The 15,483-nt window shown below is 38.2% G+C and overlaps 1 protein-coding gene across 1 annotated transcript in view; it reads left to right on the top strand.

Moving 5' to 3' along the window:
• RAVER2 (ribonucleoprotein, PTB binding 2) overlaps positions 1 to 15,483 on the top strand; it is a 47,915-nt gene that overhangs the window by 2,198 nt on the left and 30,234 nt on the right. The window contains exon 2 of the mRNA XM_039328945.1: positions 14,861 to 14,927. Within this exon, the coding sequence (XP_039184879.1) occupies positions 14,861 to 14,927 (67 nt within the window). The remainder of the gene's footprint in view (positions 1 to 14,860; positions 14,928 to 15,483) is intronic.

Consider the following 15,483-nt stretch of genomic DNA (forward strand, 5'->3'; position numbering starts at 1 on the left):
ATTCAAGCCTATGGGGCCCATCTGTATAAAAGAATTTCAGAGCTGACAGGTGCTATCACATTACAATTTGAAATGCTAACTCTTTTCTAAGCTGCTATAGCTAAAAATTAAGAGTGCAGAGAATCTTGGCATTAATGCATTATTTGTCTCTATAAAGGTAATTAAATTACCGATGAACAAACATTTTGCTATTTCTGTGTACCTAAACATACGTTTATAATTGGTGGTTCATCTTTTCAGATGTTCAAAAAATTATTTGTCTTATGTTTAGAGAAGATTCAGTTGGAACAAATCTGCTTTTGTTTTTGTTTTTAAAAATAGAGTGTGTAGGTTCTACTAAGGATATTAATTCACAACATTTTCTTCACAATATGGTGTACTTGCACAGTTAAAACCTCAATAATGTTATTTAATTTTTGCAAACTTTTATTCCATATAGCAAATGGCTTTTAAAAATTTCTTGCTTTGGAAGAGATTGTGAGAGGTTTAAAAAGCTTAAGCCTAAAGTGTGGAATTAGTTGCATAGGATATCCAGGAAAAAGGTAAAGAAAGAATTCTGGTTTTAATAAATAAGATGTATCCTGAAGGTTAATTAAGACAAAACTTGCAGTTAATTGTTCACTTTTTCCAGATCCTTATAGTATTGTATTTTATTGTGAAGGACAATGAAGTATTTTGCCTAGTACTTAACACAGTACTATTGTCGCTGCTAACATAGAATGTGCTTGCGTTGACAACATATGGAGATGCAGCCATTTTCCTTTACTTTGTTTTACTCTTAGAATTAGAGTTAGAAATAGATGATACTGGGGGGGGGGAGGAGGAATGTGCATGGGAGTTTAGTTAGACATAACAATATTGTAAATAGTGTGAGAACCAAGGTTTTTTGAAATAAAAGAAGATAAGAAATGGGGGTTGAAGAACTGGAGGGAAAGCCTGCATTTCAAACTAATTGGAGAATGTGATTTATGATTGTTAACTAGAGGAGGGAATTGTGCTTTGATACTATGTGCTCAGGGGAGGGGAATTCAGATTTTGGCTTTGCTTATGTAAGTGCTGATGCTATGCTACTCAAATGAAGATTCTTTAAGGTAAACAATGCCTCGAAGTCAACTATGTTTTATTGTGACATTGCAGGCACCTAGGATATAGAGTGTGGGTATAAAATCTTATAATATCCTTTTCCATTAAGTTTCAATTGAGTATCTCTGTAAAGATATTTCTACATAAGAAATATTAACAATGGCTTTCATTTGTTGTGAGCACTAGTTCAATTACCTCTTTTGCCTGACTTTATAATATTGGTAAAATAATTATAAAATTATCATAAAAATATTCTGTATTCTCTTATGTGTTGGTCAGTATAATTTAGAGATTATTTAGTAAAATATAGATGCCAATGCTACCAAAATTGGTCGATTAGGTTTAGTTTATACTTAGAATTGGAATAAACTTCATTTTTAGTCTTGAATATAATGACAATGCTGCATATTCTGAAGAGGAAGCACATAATTCCCTGCTGATCGTTGGTGCTTAGGCTCATGAAACAAACTGGAGCATTAAAACAACCTAAACATCACTTTAAAGTTTTATACTTTATGCTTTATGACTGCTGACACTTACAGAAAAACAATTTCAAAATACTATCTCAGAGATGGGAACCAGTGAAAGAAAGCCTAACAGGGTGGTAAATGTACTGCATAGAAATAATAATTTTATTTAAAAAACCCTGAATCTTAGGCCTCCCATAAAAGCTGGTTAGGAGTCTTTGGGCCAGTTACTGTCTCTCAACCTATCCCGTCTCGCAGGGTGGTTGATATGATCCAGAGTACTCTAGCTCAGGGCTTTTCAACCTTTTCACCCATTGTACCACTTTTAGGATATGGCAACATCCGTGTACCACCAGTCGCCTAGCAAGGTGTCAAAAAGTTGATGATCCCCCCTCAAAAAAGAAAAAAAGTCATAAAGTACAGGTAGTCCTTGACTTACAACAGTTCGCTTAGTGACTGTTCGAAGTTACAATGGCACTGAAAAAAGTGCCTCCCAAGCCACAGCCGAGCAAGACACCTGCCTGCCCACCCAGCAGTGCTCCTCCTCCTGTTCGAGGTTTTCATTGTTGTGAGTATTTCTGTTGAGGATTGGCAGCGGGGATGGGGTGGGAGGGTGTTTGGTTTTTATCCCCCCCGTCTGCTGGGTGGTTTCAGCAGGTTTTGGTCACTTCACATGACCCTGGGACACTGTGACCGTCATAAATATGAATCCGTTGCCAAGCATCTGAATGTAAATCACAAGACCCTGGAGATGCTGCAACATTCCAGCTGATCGGCGTTTCTTCTGGGCTCAGCAGAAGTGCCAGGATCAGTGCTGCTTTCCAGCTGATCGGTGCTTCTTCAGGACTCAGCAGAAGCACCAGGATCAGCGCCGATCTCCAGCTGGAGCCTGGTGCTGATCCTGGTGCTTCCACTGAGCCCTGACAGTCCCAAAGAAGTGCCAATCAGCTGGAAAGCGGCACTGATCCTGGCACTTCCGCTGAGCCCTGACAGCCCTGCAGCTGCAGCCATCTCTCTCTCAGGCTTGTGCGATGCTGCCACCGGTTCAGCTCATTCCCCTCCCCCGCTACCACTTTTCTATAATGGTTGCATACTACGTGCCAGGTGCCAATGTACCACAGGTGGTACCCGTACCACTGGTTGAAAAGCCCTGCTCTAGCTGCTTCCTCCCAAAGCCCAAATAATCAGATACTTGATCATAACAGCAGTGAAGAATCAGCACATTGTTAGAACGATCCCTTGGAAAGAAGAGGGCATGGCTTCCACATCCAAAGAATCTGTTCAGGATCACTGCTTCCCAGCTTGAGAAAGAGAGGCAGTGGACCCACATTTCTTTCAATAATCTTCTTTAAAAATCCTTGCCTTCCTTCTGCTAATGGTAGGGAGAAGGCAGAAATCCTGAACAGAGCTGATGGGAAGGGAAAGGATGTGGCTGAATCTCTGTGGTCCATGATAAACACCTGGCAGCCACTATTGAAGCAGAATTTCATCATTAGGTAGAGCTACTTAGTAGCTGTTTTAAAATATAATTGGACACAGCAATTTTCCTGTGAAATAGGATTTAGATTGCAAATTGTAAAAAGAGAAGAGTTATTTGCCAGATGTTTGCATTGTTATTACCTGTGAGAGCTGAAAACACTCATATGGCACTGTGGTGTATTCTTTGTCAGAGTTGTTTTCCTGAATATGGATTGAAACATTGACTAGGAATAAGAACAAATAATTCATAGCAATATAAATTCTGCACTATTAAAACACCGCTTCAGATGATAGTTACAACAAATAGACTATATATCCTGTTGCTTCCTGTTATTTTAAAATATATTTTAGTCCATCATATAAAATTAATACGTTTTGTGCACATGCACGTGTGTGAATAAAGCTAGAGGAAGCCAATCACAATTAGATATTGTGAGAAAATGCTGCCCCAAAAGACGTGCTGGAGGGGTTATGTGGGAAGAATTTGCACATATTGTAAGACAAGAGGGAAATGTTTTTCCTCTTGTGCATGTTGAATGATTATATGGGTTTATTTTCCTTGAGGAGTTTTTTATCTAACAAGGAAATGTACAGTTTTTTACTAGGTGGAGCGAAATCTATAACTATAAATCCCATTGTACATAAACAAGTAAGACAAGCCTGTCCCTATTGAAATCATGATAATTCAAGAATGTACGCAGGGCATTAGATTGAATTCTGAGGCAATCTTGTTTTAAGGGTGTACTATAGGTACGTTTTGTGGCTGGCTTGTGTATGTTTTTGATTCAAGAATTCCTCTGCTTTAATGAAATGCATGGAGGGGAGGGGCACTAGCAGACAAACCATCACATGCAGATAGATGGGGAATTCATTAAATTTGCGGATGACACCAAGTTGGCAGGAATAGCCAACACTCCAGAAGACAGGCTTAAGATACAGGAGGATCTGGACAGACTTGAACACTGGGTGCTATATAACAAAATGAAATTCAATGGTGAAAAAAGTAAGGTTCTACATTTAGGCAAGAAAAAACAAATGTACAGGTATAGTATAGGGGTACCTTGCTCAATAGTAGTAACTGTGAGAGGGATCTCAGAGTCTAGTGGACAATCACTTAAATATGAGCCAGCAGTGTGCTGCAGCTGCCAAAAAAGCCAACACAGTGCTGGGCTGCATTAACAGAGGGATAGAATCAAGATCACGTGAAGTGTTAATACCGCTTTACAATGCCTTGGCAAGGCCACACTTGGAATACTGATCCAGTTTTGGTCACCACGATGTAAAAAAGATGCTGAGACTCTTGAAAGTACAGAGAAGAGCAACAAAGATGATTAGGGAACTGGAGGCTAAAACATATAAGAAACGGTTGCTGGAATTGGGGATGTCTAGTTTAACGAAGAGAAGGACCAGGGGGGGGGGACATGATAGCAGTGTTCCAATATCTCAGGGGCTGCCACAAAGAAGAGGGAGTCAAGCTATTCTCCAAAGCGCCTGAGGGCAGGATAAGAAGCAACGGATGGAAACTAATCAAGGAGAGAAGCAACCTAGAACTAAGGAGAAACTTCCTGATAGTTAGAACAATTAACCAATGGAACAAACTGCCTCCAGAAGCAGTGAATGCTCCAACACTGGAAGTTTTTAAGAAGAGACTGGAAGCCATCTGTCCAAAATGGTGTAGAGTTTCCTGCCTAAGCAGGAGGTTGGACTTGATGACCTCCAAGGTCCCTTCCAACTTATTATTGTTGTTGTTGTTGTTGTTGTTGTTGTTATTATTATTATTATTATTATTCTGTAAGGGGAGAACTGTCCAGAGATTTCTTAAGGACACAATGGCCCAGAAGGACACAAGAATTTGACAGCTATTGTATATGGGAGAATTGGTGTGTTTAATGGTTAAGATGTAGGGTTAAAATAGGAGAGACTTAAATCTGGTTTCCTCTCTCAAATACTCTAGATGACTTTGGCCCAGTTTTGGTTCAACCAATCTTATAGGTTTATTGTGTGAACAAATGGAGGAAGAAATGCTATTTATTCCAGGTTAAACTCCTAGAGGGAAAATATCATATAAGTCTAAAATATGTAAGGGCAGATAACAGACTGAAGCAGTGGAAATGAGCAAAAAGAGACATAAACCCCCCATCAACTCCATTGTCTGATCCTATTAATTTAAGTAATAATGATTGAATCAATTTGATGTTATATCTTCTGTGATGTATTTTTTTTTCTAGTTCTGAAGAGTGGGAAATTAAAAACATTCTTACATTTTATGCTGACATTATATAATTTTAGGAAAGGACTTTTTCTGAGAATGTATAGCAAAATTCAGGAAGTTCCAGCTCTAATATAATCTTTATTAGAAATTCATAGTTTGGAAATAGTTACTTGGTAATTGAGGTAGCATACAAACTGATAAATAAATAAATAAATAAATAAATAAATAAATAAATAAATAGTTGATTATGCTCTGAGATGGTTGGCGAATAATATAGATAGATAGATAGATAGATAGATAGATAGATAGATAGATAGATAGATAGATAGATAGATAGATAGATAGAAGCGGATAGGTGGATGGACGGGCGGGTGGACGGACAGACAGACAGACAGACAGACAGAACTCTGACACACCTCTAAATGACTGCTTGGGTACTCAGAATGCAAAACACTGCCAAATGTTTTACCAGAGTCTTGTATAAATTCTCATAGTTGATGACAAAAATGTAAGACAGTATACAGTTAATGTAGTGTCGTAGCTAAAAGTGCTGAACCTGGATTTCCCAATCCAAGTCTAAGTACCCTTTGAACTTGAAGCTTTCTGGATAATTTTGAATCATTTATTTTCTCTCTGGCCACTCTATTGTTGTATGGATAAATTTAAGAGAATTCCAAATATATTATCTGAATCTCTCATAGAAAGATGGTTATTCTTGCTACCTTGCAAGAGTATGAAAGGTCACCTGTAATCTGAAAAGGTTGCTAATGGTCTCAAGGAAAGTCATTGTCTCTCAACTCTGTTTTCTGCAATACCAGAAAATGCAATATTGACATAGCCAGTGTCTCCCCCTTGTCTTATATAAAGTCTTACTATTGAAGCATCAATGGAAGATATTTTATAAATAGTATTTGCTTTAGACATAGGTAATTGTATTTTTAGGATAATAGAATTCAAGATACCATAAATATCTATATGTTGCTAAATATGCATTTAAAAATGTTTGGAAAATTTTCTCTTTTAATGTAGAGTTTTATTTTGGTTGCAAAAATCTTAATTATTATAGAAACAAATATAAATAAAAAAATTCAGAAAAGAATATTGTAATACATTATGATATACATAACTTGCAATACATTATGAGTTGCTGAAATAAAGTATATTATTTTGTATCTTTGCTCATTTATAATATTGGGTTTTTTTAATAATTAAAATATTTGCCTCAAAAATGTAATTGATGGTCACTATTCCCTAGCCGCATTTCTTTATGTGATTTTGGGTTATGGTTCATAAAAGGCAGAATTATATAATTATGATATTACTTATCCTCTTATTTCCCTAGGAACTCTATATAATACAGCAATAAGTAGCACTCCAAGACTCTTTGTGTAGGATAATAATGATTATCATTGTGTAGATGTGATTTCTCCTTTTGTAATATAGAATAGAATAGAATAGAATAGAATAGAATAGAATAGAATAGAATAGAATAGAATAGAATAGAGCTGGAAGGGACCATGGAGGTGACTGTCTAGTCTCTTTTCAAAAATTTCCAATTGTGAAGCGCCCACAATTTCTGAAGGCAAGCTGTTTCACTGGTTAATTGTCTTCGCTGTTAATAAGTTTCTCTTAATTTCAGGTTGCTTCTCTCTTTCATCAATTTCCAACCATTGTTTCTTGTCCTCCCTTCTAGTGCTTTGGAGAGTAATTTGACCCTCTCTTCTTTGTGGCAGTCCCTCAAATACTGGAATACTGCTATCATGTCACTTCTATTTCTTCTTTTCTTTAAACTAGCCAAACCCAATTCCTGCAGCCGTTCTTCATATATTTTAGTCTCCAGGCCTTTGATCATCTTAGTTGCTCTTCTCTGAATTTTATCCAAAGTCTCAACATCTTTTTTGTAGTATGGTGACCAAAATTGGTTGCAGTATTCCAGGTGTGGTCTTACTAATGCAGCGGTTCTCAACCTATGGGTCGCGACCCCATTTGGGGTCGATCGACCTCTTTTGTGGGGTCGCCAAACGCGGCGATCCGCCATTTTGTCGCCTCCGGGGGCGCGCTGCGCCTCCGGGGGGGCGGTGCTGCGCACGCGCACCGCGCGTGGGGGCGGTGCTGCGCCTCCGGGGGGCGGCGCCACGCATGTGTGCCGCGCGTGGGGTGGCGGCGCGCCTCTGGGGGGTGGCGCCACGCATGCGTGCCGCGTATGGGGGCAGCGCCGTGCCTCCGGGGGGCGTCGCCGCGCATGTGCGCCGCGCGTGCAGGCGCCGCCGCATGTGCGCGCCGTGTGTGGGGGCCCGCCCCCATGCGCGCCGCACGGGGGGCACCACGCATGCACGCCGTGCGTGGGGCCCCCACCCCCATGTGCGCCGCGCCGCGCATGCGCATAACGTTTATGTGACGGGGGTCGCCGTCACACAAACGTTGAGAACCGCTGTACTAATGTTTTATAAAGCAGTACTAATACTTTGTGTGATCTTGATTCTATGCCTCTGTTTATATAACCCAGGATTGTATTAGCTTTTTTTGGCTACTGCGGCACACTGCTGGCTCATAGTCAAGTGATCATCCACTAGGACTCCAAGGTCCCTCTCACAGTTACTGTTTTTGAGCCAGGTCTCGCCTAATCTGTACTTATACCTTTGATTTTTCCTGCCTAAATGTAAAATCTTGCTTTTCTCCACATTAAAGTTCATTTTGTTTGATAGGGCCCATTGTTCAAATTTGTCAAGATCCTTTTGGATCCTGAACTTGTCTTCTGGGGTATTGGCTATTCCTGTCAGTTTAGTGTCATCTTTTAAAAATCATTTTAAATGGTTTAGCTTTCAAATGAAAAAAAGTGTTCCAGTCTTTTTCCTATAAGTTTTCTCCTGAATATGTCTATTAGCATTTAAGCTTATTTAATTTAATGTAATGTACTTTATCTCAAATGTCTGGTTGAATAGCTGATTAATTGCTCCTTAACTATGCCACAGACTCAGAGGCCACATTTAGTGGATTGCTTTTCTTTTATACCATTACAATAACCTTGATCTATGTATAAATGAGAAGCAATATGTTAATAATATAAATAAGCAAATATATAAATAAATCAGAATTGAGACTCTAAAATGGGTAGAGCTGGAACTTGTACTGTAGGGAATAGAGTTAACATCCTCATTCCCAAGTGACCTTGGAAATTTTCTTTTTCTTGGTCATGATAGCTCATGAGAATAAAAAAGTAAGTATAAAAGTAGAATAAGAAAGTAACTATAAAAAGTAGATAGCTCTGTGCAAGTATAAACTCTAAAAGTATTAATAAATAATTTGACTTTTGTTTTATTTCTCCATCATCCATCAGTTAATATTCAGGTTTGCTCCAAGGAATATGAGAACATTATATTTTTCTACATTCATATCACACTGAGATATAATTCTTGATTTCTTACTGTCCCTTATTTGGAACTGTTGAAATAACACATGCAATCTGCAGTTCAAGAGTTGGGAGATTCTGACAGCTGTATTTGTAAAAACACAAAGACTACTGTACAAATGTTTTAACTACACTGTGAGTCGCTGAATAGCAAAGCATATTTTCCATGATCTAAAAATAAACTTAGCAGATCAGTGTAATGTACAGTGTTAATCCTTTTTTAAAATTTGGTTTTATGTATGTCAGCTGGATATGATTTTATTTGGTGGACTATCCTCAGAAGAATGATGCATGTAACAAAAGCAGTTGTCCATTATACAAGTTTCAGGCATGCTTTCTGCAATGTCTTTAAATAGTAAATAGTTCATCGTAGCATCAAGAAGCTTTTCTGTAATTGCCTTTCATGGAAAGTACTTTTTACTCCTATCCTTACAAATAAAATTTCCCTTTCTCTTTTAAAATGTTGCTCTCGCATAGAAAATTGGGCAGGTCTGGTCGATTACTGAATAACAGCAGTAACAGAGTATCACTGCATAGTTCCTCCAAAAAGCAGCATCATGTTTTATTAACGTGGCATTTGACAGCTGTTAACCGAGGAAATAAGAAACCAGTGTTCAATTTGACTAAAAAGAAGATACTTGATCTTGCCATTAAACTATATATATTGAATTAGCAGATAGGCAAAACAAGAGTGCATTGTGATCTTGGACTCAGGTCGCTCATTTATTAGAGATGTATCCAGAGGAATATGCATTTGACCTTGAAGATGTGCATATGTGTAGACAATGCCACAGATCAGGGGTCCCCAACCTTGGTCACTTTATGACTTGCGGACTTCAACTCCCAGAATTCCTCAGCCAGCATGAGTTCACAAGTCATATAGTGGCCAAGTTTGGGGAACTCTGCCATTTTAGCTAATACATATAAAGCTGGTCAGGTAGGCTATCTCTCCTAGGATGTGGTACATGAAAAAAAAAATACAATACTTTACTCTTGGTTGCACAGATTTTCTTTTCAAAAATAATGTCATTAAGTTGTTAACAGGCAGTCCTCGACTTATGTCCACAATTGAGCTCAAAATAAACGAGGCAGTTGTTAAGTGGGTTTTGCCCCATTTTACGACCTTTTCTGCCACCGTTGTTAAGTGAATCACTGCAGTTGTTAAATTAGTAACACGGCTGTTAAATGAATCTGGCTTCCCCATTGACTTTGTTTGTCAGGTCATAAAAAGAGATCACATGTCCCGGGACGATGCAACCCTCATAAACACATTCCAGTTGCCAAGTGTCCGAATTTTGATCATGTGACCATGGAGATGCTACAACTGTGTAAGTTTGAAACACAGTTATGAGTCACTTTTTTCAGTGCCATTGTAACTTCGAATGGTCACTAAATGAATGGTTGTAAGTTGTAATTTGAGGACTACTTGTACTTCCCTCCAAAATTGTATATGGAGGCATGAATACTAACTTTGGGACTGCTCTCTGACAGGTAATATATAACTTTTCTCCTTGTTCCCATTTTTGCCTGCTGTGATCTCTGTATTGTGTCTGTGAAAACTGCTACGTTAAAATTTCAGCTTTTCATTCTGCACTTAATCTGTAACAATACAAGCCAAGTTGCACAATACACTCAGACAACAACTTTTATTTGGTGTTGTTTTTTAAATGTTGCATAGGCTAATTAATTTAGCATGCTGTGAAAAGCCCCAATCTGTTATCGCATATTCAGAAGATCATGGTTAAACAAACCATTGGTTAATACAGTGCATTTGCCTAATCGTAATTAGTTCATACTAAAACTTGGTCACATCAGTACTTGGACCATATATGGGAGCTAATCAAAGTACAGATGGGATTTTACTTATCATCGGATACTGAGCTTCTTTTCAGCATCTTTTAGGCCCTCCTTGCAACACGACCAAGTTTCTTCAGCTCGCACATGTGGAATTCTGCCCATATTTTGGATTGTTATCCAAATTAGAAACTATATACAGCATTTGGCCTATTTTTATAAACAAAGAATCTCAAAATACTGTATATGAACTTATTTGCTTGCTTAATTACTTGATTATTTATTTTTAAAATGACTTAAGGTCTTGCTCAGTGGTTCTCAACCTGTGGGTCGGGACCCCATTTGGGGTCGAACGACCATTTCACGGGGGTCGCCAAACAACGCAGTCCGCCATTTTTTCCCCCCTTTTCCTTAGCTGTGCTACTCCCTTTTATTCTATTGGCTTTTGAAAGCCAATAGAATAGACTCTCTTGAATAGAGTCTAATTCTATTGGCTTTCAAAAGCCAATAGGAATTGTCCAGGCTGTCTCTGCCCTGCTGAGCCCGCCAAAAGTCCCATTCTGCAAACGGTGCTGCACCAGCTGAGTAGTCCTCGACTTACGACTGGTTGAGTAGTCCTCGACTTATGACCGGTTGGGGGTCGCGGCATTAAAAAGGTTGAGAACCACTGGTCTAGCTATTTCTTATAGTTGGGAACCTGCCCAGTTACTTAGATTAACAGCAGAGGCTCTCCTGAAGATGCCCTCATATTCAGGATCTCTGTTACTGGCTATATAGGATAGGCCAGGGATAGGCAACCTTGGCTCTTTTATGACTCATGGACTTTAACTCCCATGCTGGCTCAGGAATTCTGGGAGTTGAAGTCCACGAGTCATAAAAGAGCCAAGGTTGCCTACCCCTGGGATAAGCCATCTTGTCTATGACTTCCAAGTAATAAAATATTTTTCCCAGAGAGATGCATTTAGGTCTCATACTCCCAGGAAATGATCAAGTGGCAGAAATGTATTTCTTTCATCAAACTTTTGTTATTGTTATTGTTATTTTGTTATTGTTGCTATTGATTTTAATGTTGATTGTACTGGTTCCACTGACATAAGTGGACATTTAATTATAGCAAAATTGCTCTGAGTGCTTATATAAGAAAAAAAGACAGAATGTAAAATTAATAATATGAAATAAATAAATAACGCTGTACATATATAAATACAGACTACAGGGGAGCACATTTTTTGAAATATCTAAAGTTGAAAAATAATCTTAACAATAGAAGTCTAGCATAACACTTGCACTTAACAAAATTTAAAATGTGCTTCTCAATCTGAACTAATACATTGTTTTATTTTGGCATTTTATCACACAGTTCCTTCACACAGCCGTATTTTTGTGTGTGAAAACCTAATCTCAGCTCAGGTATCCTAATCTCATCCAGTCCAATCCAATCCAATCCAAATCCAATCTAACCCAAATATAATTTATTTTGCTAACATTGTTGAGTAAGAAAGAAAATTAGATGATTTGTTTTCTGTGAACTGCAACTACTCTTGACCTGGTATCTCCTAAGCTTCTTTTCCTGGAAATTGTTCCCCAACTTTTCCAAATGACCCATCTTAAATATAACCTGTACAGCCCTTGTTTCCTCTAAACCTCAAGATCACTACCACTATCACTAATTTATTTATTATAGTGCTTTTGTGCCATTTCAGTCAAGTGAATCTATGCAATCTACAAAAGCAAACATGACCAAAATGACATATAATATCAAGAAACCACGACTGCATACCAACTTTGACTTTAGGATTTCTAGTTGCTAAAACAGATCAGGAAACACAGAATATCAATTTACATTGTCTGTTGGCACGAAAAGGATCTGAGTAACAGTAATTATTATTTATTCTAATGGAATTTCATCAAAGAACACTAAATGGGCCATATCACTTTATAAAAGTGAGTCACCATTTATCACCATTTGTGTATTGATCTCTATAAAAGCAGAATATATGACATTAAATCTGAATTCAGTAAAGACATACCTACAAGGTATACAAAGAGGTGGTAGTCAATAGACAATTCCTCAGCCCCCATTTTGCAACACCCAGAGGAGCCACAGCGTGCACTGTGGCAAAATCAGATGTTTTCAGTACTGTAATTTAATAACAGAAATAGAATAAGAGACAAAACTTTCAATCCTCTACATCAGGGGTGTCAAGCTCAATTTCATTGAGGGCTGCATCAGCATTGCGGTTGCCCTTGGGGGGCCGGGTAGGTTTGGCCAGGGTGGGTGCGGCCTACTGGGTGGGCGTGAATTGAGTGGGTGTGGCTTACTGGGTGGGCATGGCCAGCTCTACATCGTTCGTGTCAAGGATGCCTGTGGAGGCCTGGGCAAGAGTGGGACAGATCTGGCAGAAGGGGGTGGACCGGAGCAAGTGCCAAGGGGTGGTGCATTTCTTCATTCCTGACAAAGGGTGATACCTCCCCAGCATGTACCCAGGGGGCGGGGCCAACACGGCAGGGGCTGGTTCTTCGCTGTTTCTGGACAGCCTTGTGGAGCTAAGACTGAATGCATTTCAGCATAGATGGCTACCACAAAATTGTACATTGGCTCCCGGCTGGCCTGGGCCAGGGCCAAGGCAGTGGGGGCCATTCCCTCACTGTTTCCAGGATGGCTTCGCGGGCCACATGAAACCACTTCGCGGGCTGCATCCAGTCCCCGGGCCTTGTGTTTGACATGTCTGCTCTACATCTCTGATAACATGTAATAAAATCCAAGCACATATTTATTGTTTACTGTAACTAAATGATGGGGGTCCAGATTATTTAGATAGAAGATAGTGTAATTAACCTATCAAGTAAAGATGCTCTATAGTTTACTTTCTTTCCATCCCCCTGAACTTCAGATATATGTTGAATTTCATCCTCTTCATAATCATACAAACTAACAAACACAGTATAAGAAAGATACAAATTTTGACGTTACTGTAACATTTGAAATTTTGTATTCTTAGTAGAACAGAGTGCTCTTTGTCCCACTTGAATGGAAGCTGAGTAGTAAAATCAGATCTGACTGTTCCTTACCTTTTATATTTGAGATTAACTGGATAGACTCAATTAGAGGCTGATGGGTTCACAACTGGAAAATCTGAAGAACCAGCCTCACCATGGAGAAAATCTGTATGGTTGCTAAACAGCGACACTGATTTGATGGCACATCATATGTCAATCAAAGACTCCAAAGTTCTGGCCCACCCTACATAAAAAAAGATAGATGGTAAAATGGACAAAGACTAGTGAGAACCGAAACACCCTATACCAGAGGTTTTCAAACTTGGCCCTTTTATGAATTGTGGACTCCAACTCCCAGAATTCCTCAGCCAGGCACTCTGGCTGAGGAATTCTGGGAGTTGAAGTCCACAAGTCATAAAAGGGCCAAATTTGAAGACCCCTGCCCTATACCATGGAAACTCATCTGGTGGATTTGCATTAGTCACTCTTTTTCACCTGGTCTTATCTCCTTGTAATGGAGATAAAATGAAAGTACATTTCCAAGCTACCTGTCTGGAGAAAAGGCAGAATGTAATTCCAATTTTAAAAAGCAATTAAAAAATAATAATGTTCCTTCTAGAATTATCTTAATATTATCAACATGAATTGCATGAATTGCAACAAGTACAGCAGTGGGTCTACATAACAATAACAGTGCCAATTCATAATAGTATAAGTGTGATTTATATGAATTATGGACTCAGGATAAAATCAATATTTAGCTGGAAGCCTAGCCTTGTACACTCCAGCATTCAAATGTTTTTCTTTGCTGATCCTTTTCTTATCAATACACTAGAGGAACAGGATGCAGATGCTATTTATTGTATTCCATGAGGATTTGCACCATACAATTAATTATAGAGGAGGAAAAATGCTTTACAGCAGAAGAAAGTTAATAGAAATGGGGGGGGGGATTTTCTACTCCTATGCAGCCTTATTTCACAATAATAAAAAACAGGTTTTCAAAATTCAATACTGATGTCTCAAATGACGTTAAATTCTGGTAGCAGATGGGATTGCCCTGTGAACATAGATGTTGGGGCAGCTAATTGGGTTGAGGTTTAATTTCATACATTTCATGGTTAAGTTTTTGAGGATCGGTATTTCTGGTATTCTGTTTCTGCAAAGAATATGTAGTATAATGTAGCTGATAGAAAATATCACTGTGAGGAAATGCCTTGTGTTGTGAATTCTGCTGTTTAGAGGGTCCTGCACATTGTTGAATTGCGCTGTGCTCATATTGATAGTTAACTAATATTTTCTGGCAGCATGTCTCCAGAATAATTTTCTACTTGGAACATTTTCAGATCTCTAAGCTGAAATAAAAAGAGTCATTCCATTGCATTTGTATTTAATCATGCATTGTTTTTCTTTTAGGAAATCCATGAGTTATTAAAACACTTTGAACTGAAGTATTGTTATGTGGACAAACATAAAAGAACAGGTAAAAACTTGCAATGTAACAGTTATTCTAATAGATGTGGCTATTTGGGTTAATTTTAGATCTCACAGTTTAATAAGAGCTTAATTTAATAACATTAAATTGTTGCTTCAGTGTGTTTATGTGTGTGTGTCAGAAACCAACATTTACCTCATGTTTCTTTCCTGCACACTGATTCTTTTCTTAATATTCACAAATCATATTGTACTAGTTCGTTTGAATAACAAACAATGTCAAATCAAAAAAGGTGCCTGGGAATTGTAGTATATGAGAGGAAAATATGTTCAAATTGTAATTTTATGCCATCAGAACATTTCAGAATTAGTTTAATATGATTAAATCTGAAGTTATACTCTTACATAAATATTAAAATAAAGAGATTTATAATTACTACTTTCTATTTTGGATTTGAAAGGGATTCGAAAATGTTGGAAACCCTATATTTTTTAAATTAGGGACAAATTTTTAGCCTATAGTGTTTATTCTACTAGGGATCAGTTTAGAAATACATATTCACAATTTAATTGTTCAGTATCAATAACTTGAATGTGCAAAGTGA

The sequence above is a fragment of the Crotalus tigris genome, unplaced genomic scaffold, assembly GCF_016545835.1.
Source record: "Crotalus tigris isolate CLP2741 ecotype Arizona unplaced genomic scaffold, ASM1654583v1 scf7180000024385.1074895, whole genome shotgun sequence".
NCBI lineage: Eukaryota > Metazoa > Chordata > Lepidosauria > Squamata > Viperidae > Crotalus > Crotalus tigris.